General features: G+C 37.7%; 2 protein-coding genes across 2 annotated transcripts; one reads left to right on the forward strand and one right to left on the reverse strand.

Annotated features, from left to right (window-relative positions):
* The first annotated feature begins 1589 nt into the window (after positions 1–1589).
* On the forward strand, positions 1590–9713 carry LOC127617066 (alpha-1A adrenergic receptor-like). Its single transcript, XM_052088941.1, has 2 exons — positions 1590–2655; positions 9214–9713. The coding sequence occupies exons 1-2, from the start codon at positions 1692–1694 to the stop codon at positions 9711–9713; spliced, it is 1464 nt and encodes a 487-aa protein (XP_051944901.1). The 5' UTR covers positions 1590–1691.
* Positions 9714–11370: 1657 nt separating this feature from the next.
* LOC127617067 (eukaryotic translation initiation factor 4E-1A-like) lies at positions 11371–12113 on the reverse strand. The gene is made up of 3 exons (XM_052088942.1): positions 12000–12113; positions 11763–11902; positions 11371–11520 (listed from the first exon to the last, which is right to left on the reverse strand). Exons 1-3 carry the CDS (start codon positions 12096–12098, stop codon positions 11406–11408), a joined length of 354 nt encoding a protein of 117 aa, XP_051944902.1. The 5' UTR covers positions 12099–12113; the 3' UTR covers positions 11371–11405.
* Between the last annotated feature and the right edge of the window lie 3150 nt (positions 12114–15263).

Here is a 15263-nt window from a genome sequence, read left to right on the forward strand (position 1 = left end):
GTTTAAGTGAAATGAACATGATTAAATGTGGTTAAACTTAAGTTTGTTCAATGAAAAAAAATAGATAAAGTAATTATGTGCAACCACTTGCTTAGCAAAAGAATGGTAAATAGTTAAACCAAGAAATAATTTTTTTTTTTCAGTGTTATTGGAGGTCCACAGAGTGGATACAATATTAAATATGTTCTTATTTATCAGCATTAACAGGATGCTGTAGTTCACCCAAAAAGTACAACTCTCTCCTCATTTACTCACCCCCAATGCCTTCTTATTCTGTGAAACACAAGCAAAGATATTTTGAATGGGGTCCACAACTTTCAAGCTCCAAAGAGGCATAAAGGCAGCATTAAAGTAATTAATGTGACTCAAGTGTTAAATTGAAAGACAGACCAAAACTTTCCTCATTCACTGTTAAGTGTTGGAATATTTGGACCCCACTGACTGTATGGACAAAAACACTTAATACATCTTTCAAAATATTTTTTTAAATAAAGTTGTGTAAGACAGCATGAGAGTAAATGACGAGAAAGTTGTCATTTCGGGATGACAACCATTCCTTTAAATTCAACACCATGGCCCTGATATTGTGGCCCTTCTTGTTGAAAGGTGATATGTTAAAATGTTGCCTTAAAAAATCTCCAGTTCCTGGCACGATTGAAACTTCATGTCTCCAATGAGCTCATCTCCAGACTTCAACGGAGATATGCTAATAAATGCATGAAACAAATTTGTGCAGCACAGCTGGCATGGTGAAGGTAGGGTTACATGGTGTTGTTTGGGTGCAAATGTGTAAAGCTTCCATGTGTGCCTGAAAACGACTGTGATGGCATCATGCTAGTTTATTGTGTGCTTCATAAAATAAACTCAATGCTTGAATCCATGTAGATAGAGGGGCAATAGTTACAGTGCAAAATGTGTCAACTAATGAAAATATTGTTAGATAGCAAGATTATTTTGTAAGTTACCATTAAATCTAATGCTTATTTAATATTACCACTTTAGAAAAGACTATGCCACTCCCTGTCCATAACAATCACATTTGACATTTCATAAGATTTCAAGTATTTTATAAACAAATTAAACTCCATTGTGATTTGATCAGTGAATGAGAGCCCACTTTGAACATTTTTCAAAACAAATCTATTCCCCCAATTCATAAAAAGTGAAACATAAAAGTGATTTATAGGGTGCCTTAGCCCCTGCACTAGCAGGTCTTTTTACTATGCGTTCAGTTATTGGACTGTTATTGAAAAACTTTTGATTGAATCAACTTTAATAAAACTGAATGTGACAAATAAGTATTTTGTCTTAAAAATAAATGTGATAAATTCAGGGATTTTCTTTAGATACATAAATTTGCAACATTTTAGAATTTGTTAAATATTAGATCAAAATCAACCTTTAGGTATCACACGCAATGATCATGTGCACCAGGAAAAGCACTTTTTTTGGTCTGAAAAAATCTAAATCTAAATCAAAGCAGCTTCACTCAGCGTTGGACTATAGGAGAGATGGGCGGTCACAACGACGTACACCCCTTAAAAATGAGACTCTTATTTTTACATTGCATGTGTGCCAGAGAGCATCAACGAAGGAACATGAAAATTCACTATACAATATAAAGACCCTGACTCAAAATCTCACATTACTCAGTACCAACCTATCAGCAATGGAGAACATTTCTCGCAAAAATGAAACAAGAAAATAATAATGAAGTCACAAACTCTTGGGGAAGTGTTTCCTTGGATGCCTATGAAGGGTCACCGGTGTTTTCCAACTATTCCAACTCGTCCGATTTAAATGACACAGGATCCGCTCCTCTCCACCTGTACCATGCTGTCCCACTCGGCTTGGCTTTGGGAACTTTCATAATCTTCGCGGTGGCTGGAAACATCTTAGTGATACTGTCAGTGGTGTGCAACAAGCACCTGAGAACTCCAACGAATTATTTCATCGTTAATCTCGCCATCGCAGACCTTCTCCTTGGCACCACCGTGTTACCTGTATCGGCCACCTTGGATATATTAGGTTACTGGGTCTTCGGGAGGATCTTCTGTGATGTTTGGGCAGCTGTTGATGTGTTGTGTTGCACCGCTTCCATTATGAGTTTGTGCGTAATCTCCGTTGACCGCTATGTTGGAGTGAGCCATCCTTTACAATACCCCAACATCGTGACGGGGCGCAGAGCTCTGCTCGCCATGCTCGGGATTTGGGTCCTGTCTCTGGTCATCTCCATCGGACCCCTGCTGGGATGGAAGCAGCCTCCTTCACCGGACCATACGGTGTGCATAATAACCGAGGAACCATTTTACGCACTGTTCTCATCACTCGGTTCCTTCTATATTCCTTTAGTTGTCGTTCTAATCATGTACTTTCGTGTTTATGTAGTGGCCAAACGGACAACTAGAAATTTGGAAGCCGGTGTGAAGACGGAGGCGATGAATTCTGGTGAAATAACGTTAAGGATTCACAGGGGTTCGCAGGTGCAGGAGGACACTGGGTGCGCAGCCAAAGGCCGCGCTCACCAGGCGAGGAATTCTCTAGCAGTCAAACTTCTGAAGTTTTCACGGGAAAAGAAAGCTGCTAAGACCTTGGGGGTTGTGGTTGGCATGTTTACGCTGTGCTGGTTACCATTCTTCATCACTTTACCAATAGGTAGGTATTTCTTAAGCTCCATGGCATGCTGTAAATGCAACTACGTCAGTGACGTGACTCTTTTTGTCCGAATCTATGAAGTTATACAAACTACATTGCATTCACAACTACTATTATGAGCATGCTTACATTTCTGACTTCAAAGTTAAATAAATAAATAAAATAAAATAAAAAAAATGGTCTGAGTTGTTTAACCGCCTGGACAAATAAAAAGAAAGAAAAAAAATATATAAAAAATACAAGCTAATAGCATATACAGTGTATAAAGGAAAAAGGTATACCATTATTTTAAACAGGTTATGCTAACATTTCTTTCATTTTTTTTCTCTTTACAATAAAGTTTAATTCGTTAATGCATTTTGGTACCATGAACAAACAATATATTTTTGACAGCATTTATTAATCTTTGTTAATGCTGAATGTTTGATAATGAAAATAGTTTGTTGTTGTTCATCGAGCATTACCTATTGTTAACAAATACAACTTTTGATTTAAAAACTGTATTACTTTATGTTGAGTTTAACATTAAGCCAGGTTACTAAATGCTGTTAAAGTAGGCCTATTGTTCATAGTTAGTTCATGTTAACTAATGTAGTTCACTAATGTTAACAAATGGATCTTATTGTAAAGTGTTATCAGTTAATCTTTTATTATTGTTTCTTAAAAAATAATCAGTGAAACAGTTTTGTTTTAAAATATGATTATTATTGCATTACAAATAGAGGAGCCCATTTAGACCTTCATGATTGTGTATTAAGTTTTTAAGCAGATATTGTGACATTTTTATAAACAAGCACATTTTGTTCAGGTCAGATGGTGCAACCCTTAGAGGACATTCTCTTGTTATTTGTGACTCAAAAATGTGTGCAATTTGAAAGAATATATTGTTCACATCTGTACATATGATATACTTTACATTGAAAACCGTATTTGTCAATTACCCACATTCTAATATTTTATTACTTTATTAGAAGCAGTAATAATAATAATAATAATACATTGTAGTAAAAGTAGTTATATTCATAATTTTTTTTCTACATTCTATATTCATTTGTTAATTCTTAAAGATATTCTGTCCTGTATCCTATTTATCCTGATGCCTAATACATTGCTTATGTCAATAATTGTGTTCATTTAATTACTTCAGATCATTGAAAGGTTAGCACACATTAATTAAGACAAAATCGTTTTGAGGAACAATTGTTATTATTGTTTAATTTAACAAATCATTATGGCAAATTATAGTTATAGTTAATTATAATTAAATATGATTCTGTGTTTAGACTTCGTGACTTAAACATTTGTCAAGGTAAGTAGAAAACTATTTACTCCTATGAGTGCTATTTTATACGTTACTGGGAAACGTAGAGGTGTCATAATCCATTTTGTGTTATGAACACCCTTTAGTTGTTCAAAAAAGTCACTGGCCTTTATAATAGGTTATGGGAGAAAACATACACAAGTGATTTGTCCCAAGAGGCTTCAGCTGCTGGAAGTTTGTGGTGAGTGGGAAGACCGCAGAGTAGTGATTAAGACCGAATACATTTTTTTTCACTTTATTTCCTCCTTCCTCTCAAGGGGCCTTCCAGTGTGGGGTCCACTGTATCTGTTGCTTGGCTGCCACAGCCGGGAGTATGAGAACTAGGCCCTGCCTGGACCAAAGCCATTCAGACACAAAGGCAGGTTATAATTAATGAATGAACATTGTAGTCATTCTTATCCCAGACAGGGTTTTCTCAGCATGGCAGGGTGCTTGGAAGTTTAGCTGGCCTGCTTCTTAATTATGCAACTGCAGATGTCTGTGAATAAAAGAAAACAGAAACTTATTTGGAAACAGGCATGTTTATGTTTAGTGCTTAAAGCAGTAAGTTCACATGAATTTCCTGACTCCATGTTTAAGTTCCAATTAACAAGTGTATTTATACACAAAATGGGTGTGTCTTTATATAAGAAATCAAGAGTCAAAAATACTGTAAGACCAGGATGACAAGGTGTTTAATATAATGTAGTGTGCGGACAGAACAGTAATGAGTGTGTTAAGTTCATTGAAAAGAGGAGAGGTTTGTTGTCGTAGTAATAATTAATGTACATAACTATAATTACTAATGACTAAAATGTATTTCTCTTAGAAGCTATTTTACCAAAACAGCATTTTGAATAGTAAAGGTCCAGTTCACAGAAAATGTAAATGCTGTCACAATTTTCCCACCCTCATGTTGTCAGTGCAATCTTGTGTTCAATTAAAGAAAGAAAGTCATATGGGTTCGGGACATCTTGAGGATGAGTCAATGATGACAGAATTTTAATTTCTGAGTTAACCATCTCTTTAAGCATATATTTGGTTTGTGATAAATATTCTAAAACTGGATAAAAGTTTGAGTATCAAGTAGTGTTATAAAACTATCAACAAGATCACAGCTCCAGTACATCAAAATAATAGACAGGTACTATTTACACCTAGTGCGAATAGTCACTCCGGTGCAAGTATAGTTTATTCATTGCAACGAGTCATGAATTGTTGGAGGAAAACATATATGCTAACAATACATATGCGTCTTGATATGTAAATATTTGATAGGTTTTCAGATTTTTCATACTAGACAATGGAGTGTTGATGGAGCCACTTTGACCTTAGCCAGTGGGGAAAAAAGGATGCAAGGATGTGGACTGTATATCTAAACTCTGTGTGCTCCCTTTTGGAATCCTAATGTTCTAGACCAGTTCAAGACTAGATGACAAGTGAGGCAATCAGAATAAAGGAACTATAGACTCTGAAAAAGAGAACAGAATTAGGCACTTGATTATTTACTGTTTGCACAAGAAAGCTGCCTTGGTGTTGGATCAGTTAAGGCCCATTTAGGGCCCGTTCATGTCTGCTTTTAGAATGTTGTAGCATTCTAATCGATATTTGTAACTTATTTAGTCCCTGGGCCAAGTCTCTTGTACTTTTAAATGCAGTGACTCATCCCAGTCTAAACCGACAGGCACAGATCCAGCAGTCAACCATTGAGATTTAATGAGGGATAAATGGCAAAGAAAGCACTTTTCTTCACATCCTGCTCAATATTAGCTTTGTGAGAAACAAAATAAGCATTTTAATGCATTTGAAGCATTATAACTGATTCAAAATATCCCTACTGAAAAGACCAGCTTTGCTGGTCATCAGTTTATGTTGTGTTTTGGGAGCTGGCATAGATCCCAGCATGGGATGTTGGTGTGCCCTCTAGAGGCTGTAAGTATAAAGCCTCTTAAAGTAACATTTTAATTCTTAGACTTAAGAATAAGTGTGATTCATAAAGGTTCATAAGTGTTAAGACTTTGTCTCAGCTCCTACATTGTTTAAGAGTGCTAGAGAGGTCTCCTAACCTAGTTAGGAGAAGCACGATGACTGTTCCGCAGAGACAACACACTCTACAACAAAGAATTCATGTGTGGGACTTGTGACTGTGGAATTTTGGCAAATGTGTCTCATAGTTAAGCTAAATGAAATCCACCAATGTATATTTTTAATAGCAGCATTATAATTTTTTTCATTTAATCAATGCATTGAAACTCATTGTTTTGAATTAAGCATTTGAACAATTTGATGGGCTACATGCCTAAGCTTTCAGAGGGCTGCAACAACTAATTGATCAAATCTAAATATCACTAAAATGGTAAAAGTCAATGATGAAAATAATCAACAATTAATTATTTTATGATTAGTTGAATATCTTTGCACTAGCACTGCAACCTCTGTCAGTGATACCACTTTACATAAGTGAAAAAGTGTTTTGATGTGGGCATTTTATTTATTTTTTTAAATTGAAAAATGGTACAGAGCTGCATCTGAAAAGAGTTCAGCCCAAGCACTATATATAAAATGTTTAATAAGCTCATAGTTGTGTGAGGTGTGTCAGGTGCTTTAACAGATTCCTTCTGTCATTCAATGTGCTTGAGAGGCAGGGGCGGATTGGGAAGAGAAATCAGCCCGGGATTTTACTTGGAAAGTGGCCCAAAAGTTGATGGGTTGAGGAGGGCTGTCCTTTTCTGCATATCGCTGCCCCATTCGGCATATCACGGCACCGTTTTGTGGCGAGTTCTGCATACGCTGCGCCCCATTTCTGCTTATCATGACCCATTTGGCCCTGTTTCATGGCCGGCCCTTTGGGAAAACTCCCGGGCCTCATGATGGCCAGTCCACCCCTGTTGAGATGTGTTTAATCCAAGCTCATAACTTACATTTTGGTGATCTATTCTTATTTGTAAATATTATTGTGGCAGGGCGGGGGGCCGGGTCGTGATTCTACACACCCGGTCCCTTATCAGGCTAATCAAGCCTCCGAGAGGGATAAAGGGTGACTGCGGAGGATGGTGCGGGAGAGAGAGATCGTTATTAATTGCATTCAATTATTTATAGTTATTTATTGCAATATTTTGCATTTACATTTTTGTAGCCTTCAATTTGCATTACATTTTGGTTTCTCATTTGTTTAATAATAATAATAAAAAAAACATTATCAACAGAAAATAATTAAAAATAACAAAATATTGTTTAATATACTGTATGTTGGGACATTTTACCTTTGCAGACCCGTTATTGGCTGATTCAGTGTTTGAGGGTGGCAATTTTGCACAGACATCAGTGTAGTCCTTATTTCTCAACACAAGTGTCACCTATTATTTTCAAATTTATATACATTTATTATATTTTTCTGTTTTTGGCACCATTCAGAGTAAATTCTAGAGACGGTTGTGCGTGAAAATCCCAGGATATCAGCAGTTACAGAAATGCTCAAATCAGCCCGTCTGACACCAACAATAATCCATGCAATTATCTAATCAGCCAATTGTGTGGCTGCAGTGCAGTGCATAAAATCATGCAGATATGGGTCAGGAGCTTCAGTTAATGTTCACATCAACCATCAGAATGGGAACATTTTGATCTCAGTGATTTGGACTGTGGCATGATTGTTGGTGCCAGATGGGCTGGTTTGAGTATTTCTGTCTCTAGAATTTACTCCGAATGGTGCCAAAAACAGAAAACATCCCATAAGGGGCAGTTCTGTGGATGAAAATGCCTTGTTGATGAGAGAAGTCATCAGAGAATGGCTAGACTGGTTCGAACCAGTGTTGCCAACTATTTTCAATGGAAAGTAGCTAAAGCCTGCTCGAAAAGTAGCTAAATGTTGCCAGATGACGTCATACATCATTAGTATATTAATGACGTCATCGCGTCGTATTTGCATTCTGCCTAATTTGTCGGTACTGTAGCCTACTTCAGTTTATAATAACGGTTATCTCCCCTAAACCGTGCTCATACTGTTTTTATATAAGTATATAGCCGAATGTCCAGTAAAACGGTTCTCAATTACATATTTTCTGTTAGACAACGGAACGGAACTTAGCTAACGTTACATGTTTATGAGTTTGAAGAAGGTTTATTGTTGTGTTTGGACAAGTAAAATGTATAGAGTCTGTAAATATACGATTTGAAGTCGGAGAGTTCAGAAACCGAACAGGAATGAACTAAAACTCTGATTAGTAGTGAATATAAGCGCATGCCAAGAAAAAACGGTCAAATTAAATGTTTTGAATTAAAACAAAGGAGAAGGCAGCTGCTATGTGATCACTGATTGGTTCCTGCTAACACAGCGTGCACATGCGCAGCTCATTCATGTCTATGTCCGCTGGCGTGCAGTCAACGGAATGTGCTGCTCCTCTCAGCCGCTCACTGAACAGAGCAGACGCAGCGGGGAAGTAAGACCTCACGCTTGCAGTACTGGCGATATTTGGAAAGTTGCTAAGGTTTGTCCAAAAATTCGCTAGATTTGTCGCTAGTCGCTTTTTTGAAAAAATGTCGCTAAAGGGGTCTGAAAAGTCGCTAAAAATAGCGACAAAGTCGCTAAGTTGGCAACAATGGTTCGAACTGACAAAGTCTACAGTAAGTCAGGTAACCACTCTGTACAATTGTGGTGAGAATAATATTATGTCAGAATGCTATTCTGAGATGCAGGTTGGTACTGTTTTGGTGGCATAAAGGGCACCTGCACAATATTAGGCAGGTGGTTATAATGTTGTGGCTGATCGGTGTAATTAAATAGTGTCATTGTACAGCAATATTGGTTTTCCAAAGCTCAGGAATAGTTATGAAATTACAGCAGAACATTTCCTAAGCAGGCATTGCTACCACCTGCTGGATGATAAAGCAAATAACAGATCTTCATGCATTCTTTAATTGTGACAAAAGGTGCTTGCAACAGCAGTGCCAACAGGGAGCACTTTTAAGTGAAGCTGAGGCCCTAATGCCACAAATCACACCAAAAAAAAAAAAAATCACAGAAATATTTTCTCATCACAATACATGTACAATATAGTAATTTTCACATTCTGGGGAAAACACACACACACACACACACACACACAAAAAAGGATTTTGGGGGAGGGATACAATGCAAATCCAATACAAAATGTCTTCTTAATAATCTGAATAACTGTATTAAGATTAAGGTCATAATCCATTTCATGACAGTATGGACTGATTTTAAATTTCACTGGTGCTGTACTGTCTGTTTGCAGTCTCCTTTGATGTCAGAATGCGGCCCCCTGACATTGTCTTCAAAATCATCTTCTGGCTTGGTTACTTCAACAGCTGCCTGAACCCCATCATCTATCCATGCTACAGCCGGGAGTTCAAGCAAGCTTTCAGCCGCATCCTGAAATGCAGATGTCACCGCAGAAGACGGCCTGGTTGGAGAGCATACAACTACCAGGGCTCGCACATCAACTCTTTCTACTCACGTCAAGACTCAAGGGACTCCATGAACTATGGCAGTTATCTGAATGGTAGCCAGCGAACCCTGCCTTCTGCCAGCCCCAGCCCCAGTTACCACACCAAAGGCCTGTCACATTTCCAGGAAGATGGACCTAGACATTGCTGCAGCAGGACACCTTCCATTTTTTCAGAGAGTGTTTTGGATCATCATCTTGAACCTGTGGAGGAAGTCCCTACCCAGTGTAACGAAAATCCAGGCCAACATGGTCTCAAAGATTGCCCTCAAGAGCAAGAAGAAAAGTAAAGATGTGGAACCTGAGGGAAATATGTGATATTTGTCCACTGTGGAATGTCACTCATCCGTATCATGCATTCTTTGTAAAATTGCAGTTACTGACTCTTAATTGACAATATATTTGATCTTTTTTATTCAGAATTACAAATTAAGCCACAGCTTGAAACCAGACTTTTTTTTATTTTTCAAAAAGTGGTCCAAAGCAGTCTGAAATTGACCAGGGCTCATGGCAAAAATGACTCAGATTTTTAAAACGTGAGGAAACAAAGTGCTCCTGTAATGAACTTGTTTTTTCGTTGATGAATTAATTAGAGGTATTTGACATAAATGGACAAAACACTGTTTTTATACGGCTGGAACAAAAATATGCTCTAATATAGGAAAAACTATTTTAATAAGTTAATTTCTGACTGATCTTACTTTTAATCATTTGAAAACTCAAAATGATTCACATATTTCATTTTAAACTCTCGCCAAGGTCAATCTGATATGCCTGTCGATAATGTGCAGCACAGTGGGTATACTCTGTTATTCTTCAAGCCAAGTAACAAAGGCAACATAAGAGAAACTTTTTCATTAATTTCGCCATCTAAATACCCCATTACTGATTTTCAGTTTGTACCAATCATTCTGAATGTTGAAGCACACAGAAAACTTTTACATTACTACAGAATTTATCAGGCCTTGCTTCACTAATGGCAAAAAAAATCCAGATTGCTTGGTTGCATTGAGAAAAAATAACTAATTATTGGTGTAGGGGTACTGAGAAGTTTAGCATAGAAGGTAGTAGACTACTGAGAAGTTTAGCATAGAAGGTAGTAGACTACTATCTCTTAGGATGAGAAAACTATTGGCCCATCTCTGGAATATCAGAGAGTATTATTTATTTCATCAACAGGTGCAAATGAAAAGCATTTGAATGTTTTCAATTATTCAATTATTTAGTCAGTTTTCATACATCATTTTATATAAGAATCAATTTTCCAAAGTGGGGTGTCTCTTCTTTTTCTTTTTAATAAACATCAGGCTTACTCAATGAAACCCCTTATTAAGGGAGGTGAGGACCAGAGATCAATTCTCTCAATACTGACTGTTACTCTATATAACAGTCTTTCAACAGTAAACATTCTCAAACTGCAATACAACAATTGTTAAATTGTGTAATTACAAATTTCATGATTAATTTACAGCAATGTCCAAATCACTCAAACACTAGATCCAAAGCAAAAAAGAATGGATTGCATAAAAAATTTATAAATTACACTTAAGATTTTGTTAATGTAACTGAAAATAAAAATGCAAACAGAAGAATATAAAACAAAAACTTCCATACATTGAATTGAAACTTTCCTCATCCCTGTCAGCAAAAGATCCCTTAATAGTATATCAACATTTAAATTTGTATTTGTTTTTTTAAAAACAAGACTCTGTATACACTGTACAAATTTGTAAATACAATACTCCTCTAATTGAGCTTTACCCCACTATCACCAAACGGGAAGGCTTTTTATTTCCTTGTTTTTTCCCCATGTGGTGTCCTGTGAAATGTTTGGATCACAGGACAGTTTCAAAGATTCAGACGTTGTTGTAGTATCTGCAACAAAATAATATTAAATCGCATTAACAAACTAACAGTTAACTTAAAAACAATGACATTAAACATTAAAACGGAGAGAGACCCACTGTGCTTTTGAGGGCTCCTTAAACAACAAACTTATTCTTAGTGGTGGAACCACTTTTGGTGGCCGTGTCCGCATGTGACTGGTATTCAATGATGACCTTTTGTGGCACACCTAATCTTTTCTTGTACACATGCCTGCAAATAAAAGGATGAAAAAGAAAAGGTAATTTTTCAATAATGAATGGCACTAAGTTCAGAATTGTGGATTTAATTTGATTAATTATATAACATTTCTGTATATATATATATATATATATATATATATATAAAAAATATATATATATATATATATATATATATATATATATGAGAAATTAAGACCAAGACATTTGTATGTTGTTCATGTTGGTATCATTTCTCAAAAAGATTGGTTATACCCTATGTGTACAACAGCATCTTTGTTCTCATGGTCTGTCGTCCATATCGCTATTTCGTCTCCCTTTGTTTGCACATTGATGACAGCAACACACACATCATCGCTATGGTCATCGAATGCTTCTCCCACAAGGCACAAAAGCTGAAAAACAAATCTAGAAATGAGGGAGTACATTTAACCCTTTAGGATCCACAAACACACTGTATCAATTCAAACAGACTGGAGAGAGTGGACTAACTGTCTCCAACCAGAAGCGGTCCAAGTCGGCTCTGCGTTGCTGTTTGGAAAGGGTGATTAGCCAGCGGCCACCCCGCTTATTTCTCTCATCCTCCCACATGGGTTCAATGCCATCCTGCTCCAAAAACAGCAAACAGATCATTGTAACATGACAAACAACCCTCTAACCACATATGTCCTGGAGCACACTGCTTATATAGAATATTTATTTTTAATTATTCACAGCAGAATCCAGATTGAAATGAATTAACTATGTGTATTCGGCCTTACCTTGAAGAGGGAGTAGTCACATCCTGATATTAAGTTACTTGATAATTGATCGTGATTTCAAAGCATGGGAACAGAAGATGTTCTTCATGGCATGGATTCCACAAGATGTTGGAAACTTTACTTTGAGATTCTGGTCAATGTTGATATGTAGATTTTTCTGTAGATTTATCAGCTATACATTCACACCACATCCCAAAGGTGTTCTATTGGATTCAGATCCGGTCACTGGGAAGGCCACTAAAGAATAGTGGACTAATTTTTATGAAACCAGTTTGAGATGACTTGGTTTTAGACATGGTGCATTATCATGCTGGAAGTAGCAATTAGAAGATGGGTAAATTGCGGCCATTAACGGATGCAGAAGGTCAGCAACAAGACTCAAATACACTGTGACATTCAAGCAGCTATTGACTGGTATTAGTAGCCCCAAAGTGGGCCATGAAAACATTCCCCACACCATTACATCGACGCCACAAGTCTGGACTATTGACACAAGGCAGGTTGGGTCGATGGAATCATGCGGTTTGCACTAAGCTCTGACCCCACCATCTCTGGGCTACTGACCAGAAGGTCAGTGGTTTAAGCCCCAGCACAGTGGATGCCACTGTTGGGCCCTTGAGTAAGGACCTTGACCCTATCTGCTACAGGGGCTCCGTATCATGGCTGTCGAAAAAATTACTTCACTGAATGTGTTCAAAATGTATAATGTGTGACAAAAAAAATTAAAGGCTTCTTCTGTGTGCCTCAGCAGAAATCGAGATTCACCAGACCTGTGAGGCTAAGAACAAACCTATGTTTTCTACTGTCCAGTATTAGTCAGCCTGTGCCCACTACAGCCTCAGCTTTCTGTACTTGGCTGACAGAATTGGAACCTGACATTGCCTTCTACAGTTGTAGCCCATTCGCCTCAAAGTTCGACATGTTGTGCATTCTGATATGCTATTCTGCTCACTACAGAGGGATTATCTGAATATCCGAAGTATTTCTGTCACCTCAAACCAAAAAGTCAGACAATCCTCCACAAGGCATTTCTGTCTGCAGAACTGCCGCTCACATTTTTTTTACAGAAATACTCAAACCAGCCCATCAGGCACCAACAATTATGCCACGGTCGAAATCATTAAGATCACATTTTCCCCATTCTGATGGTTGATGTGAACATTAACTGAAGATGCCCATATCTGCATGATTTTATGTAATGCACTGCTGCCACACAAATGGCAGATTAGATAATTGTATAAATATGTAGGTGTACAGGTGTTCCTAACAAAGTGCTCAGTGAGTGTACGTTGACCTGTAATGTAGATAAGTTAACAAAGTGTCTGAACATTTTTAGCTTAGCCAGGAATACCTGTAGCTGCAGTCGGTTATGGAGGATGAGGACTGCTGTTATAGATGTATAAATTAGGGCTGTCGATTTAATGCATTAATTCAGTGCGATTAATTTTAAAAAGATAACACGTAAAAAAAAACATTACGCAATTAAATCGCATGCCCACTGACCATAATAAGTAGGATTCTTGAGAAATGCAAGCTTGTAGTACCACCTGTTTACTCCAGAGGGCAGTAAGTGAAATTTCAGCTGTATGAGCAACGTGCAGTTTATAAAGTGAAGAAAACACTTCAGTAGGCAGAACAACACAAACATGCGTTACGTTCTTGCGTTCAAAATACTCGAAGGAGCGCAAATGCGATTGAGTATTAAACTATATTTAGATTGACACAGTGACCTAAACATTTTAAGTTTATGACACAACACACCCGAGACATCTGATGTAGGTGTAAATTGACGGGCCCTTAAACAAGCCCTCATTATAAAAATCCAACTGATTGACAAATTCACTTGTGAAATGGATTGCTGTGAACTGTATGCCAATGATTGACTTATGATCAATAATATGGTAGTAAACAATACATTGTATTCTAAAGCCACTTTTTGTATCGTCTTATCAATGATTAACTTTTCAACTACAGAAATGTAAGACATTTTAATTATCTGAATATTTTTTATATATATATATAAAATCATTTTTAAATATTTAAATATGTATAATTATATATTGATATAAATATAATCATTATATATTGAATTATTGTTATATGAGGTGCTTTCTCAGCAAATATTTGTATATGTGATTACGATTAATTAATTGGGACACCATGTCATTAATTCGATGAAAATGTTTAATTGATTGACAGCCTCCGGCTCCCCTTTATCTTGCTCTCCCTGATTCAACGCCGGCCGTGCACCACGACCCGGCCACGCCATCCTCCTCCTCACACTCCTCCCCAGTCTGACTAACTCACCCCCCCCACCCCCATCTCTGGAGGGGAGACGCTGCCCTTCCGGCCGTTCTGTCAGCCGGTGTTCCACCCCGCCTCCTGTGAGCCTGGGGGAGAGTCAAGGGGAGGCGTGGGGAGAGGGAAAGTGTGAGCAGAGAGAGAGAGAGAGAGAGAGAGAGAGAGAGAGAGGGAACTTGTTCGCCAGCTCTCGGACATGCTGTTGCCCGGTCCTCAACCGCTCCCCTGGCGGATGGAACCACTCCTCCCCTTCTTCGGCAGACAGCAGCAGTTCCTCTAGCTCTCTGTGGCCGGCAGTGACCCCTCCTTAACCAGGAAGATGGCTGCTAACATGGCAGATAGCAGCCGCGAGGAATCACAAAAGCGCATCCCTCCACCCTCCCGGGATTCAGCATCACTGTCACAGTATAAGGATGGGCAAAGAGGAGGCGGGAACCAGCTGAACAGTAAATGCAAGTTTAATGTCAAAAAAATTATATATATACAACATATTTCACTGTCGCTCAAAATAAGTGCCACTGTCACAAGACACATTACCTTGGTTGACTGTGCAGTGAGTGCATATCATATCAATATATTTAATCATATTAGCCGATATGTCAAATAAAGCACACATGCAATGTTATTAACTACCACTGATCGCAGTGAAAATAATCTCAATGATTATTGTAAGAGCACTTTTATTGACCCACCG

The sequence above is a fragment of the Xyrauchen texanus genome, chromosome 23, assembly GCF_025860055.1.
Source record: "Xyrauchen texanus isolate HMW12.3.18 chromosome 23, RBS_HiC_50CHRs, whole genome shotgun sequence".
Taxonomy (NCBI): Eukaryota; Metazoa; Chordata; class Actinopteri; order Cypriniformes; family Catostomidae; genus Xyrauchen; species Xyrauchen texanus.

Excerpts from the sequence above, each read along its gene's own strand:
- LOC127617066 (XM_052088941.1), top strand. The coding sequence starts at position 1,692 with ATGAAACAAGAAAATAATAATGAAGTCACAAACTCTTGGGGAAGTGTT. Across the intron at positions 2,656-9,213 it reads CTTCATCACTTTACCAATAG|TCTCCTTTGATGTCAGAATG; the intron begins GTAGGTATTTCT and ends GTCTGTTTGCAG.
- LOC127617067 (XM_052088942.1), bottom strand. The coding sequence starts at position 12,098 with ATGTGGGAGGATGAGAGAAATAAGCGGGGTGGCCGCTGGCTAATCACC. Across the intron at positions 11,903-11,999 it reads ACCGCTTCTGGTTGGAGACA|CTTTTGTGCCTTGTGGGAGA; the intron begins GTTAGTCCACTC and ends TTTGTTTTTCAG. Across the intron at positions 11,521-11,762 it reads GATGCTGTTGTACACATAGG|GCATGTGTACAAGAAAAGAT; the intron begins GTATAACCAATC and ends TTTTATTTGCAG.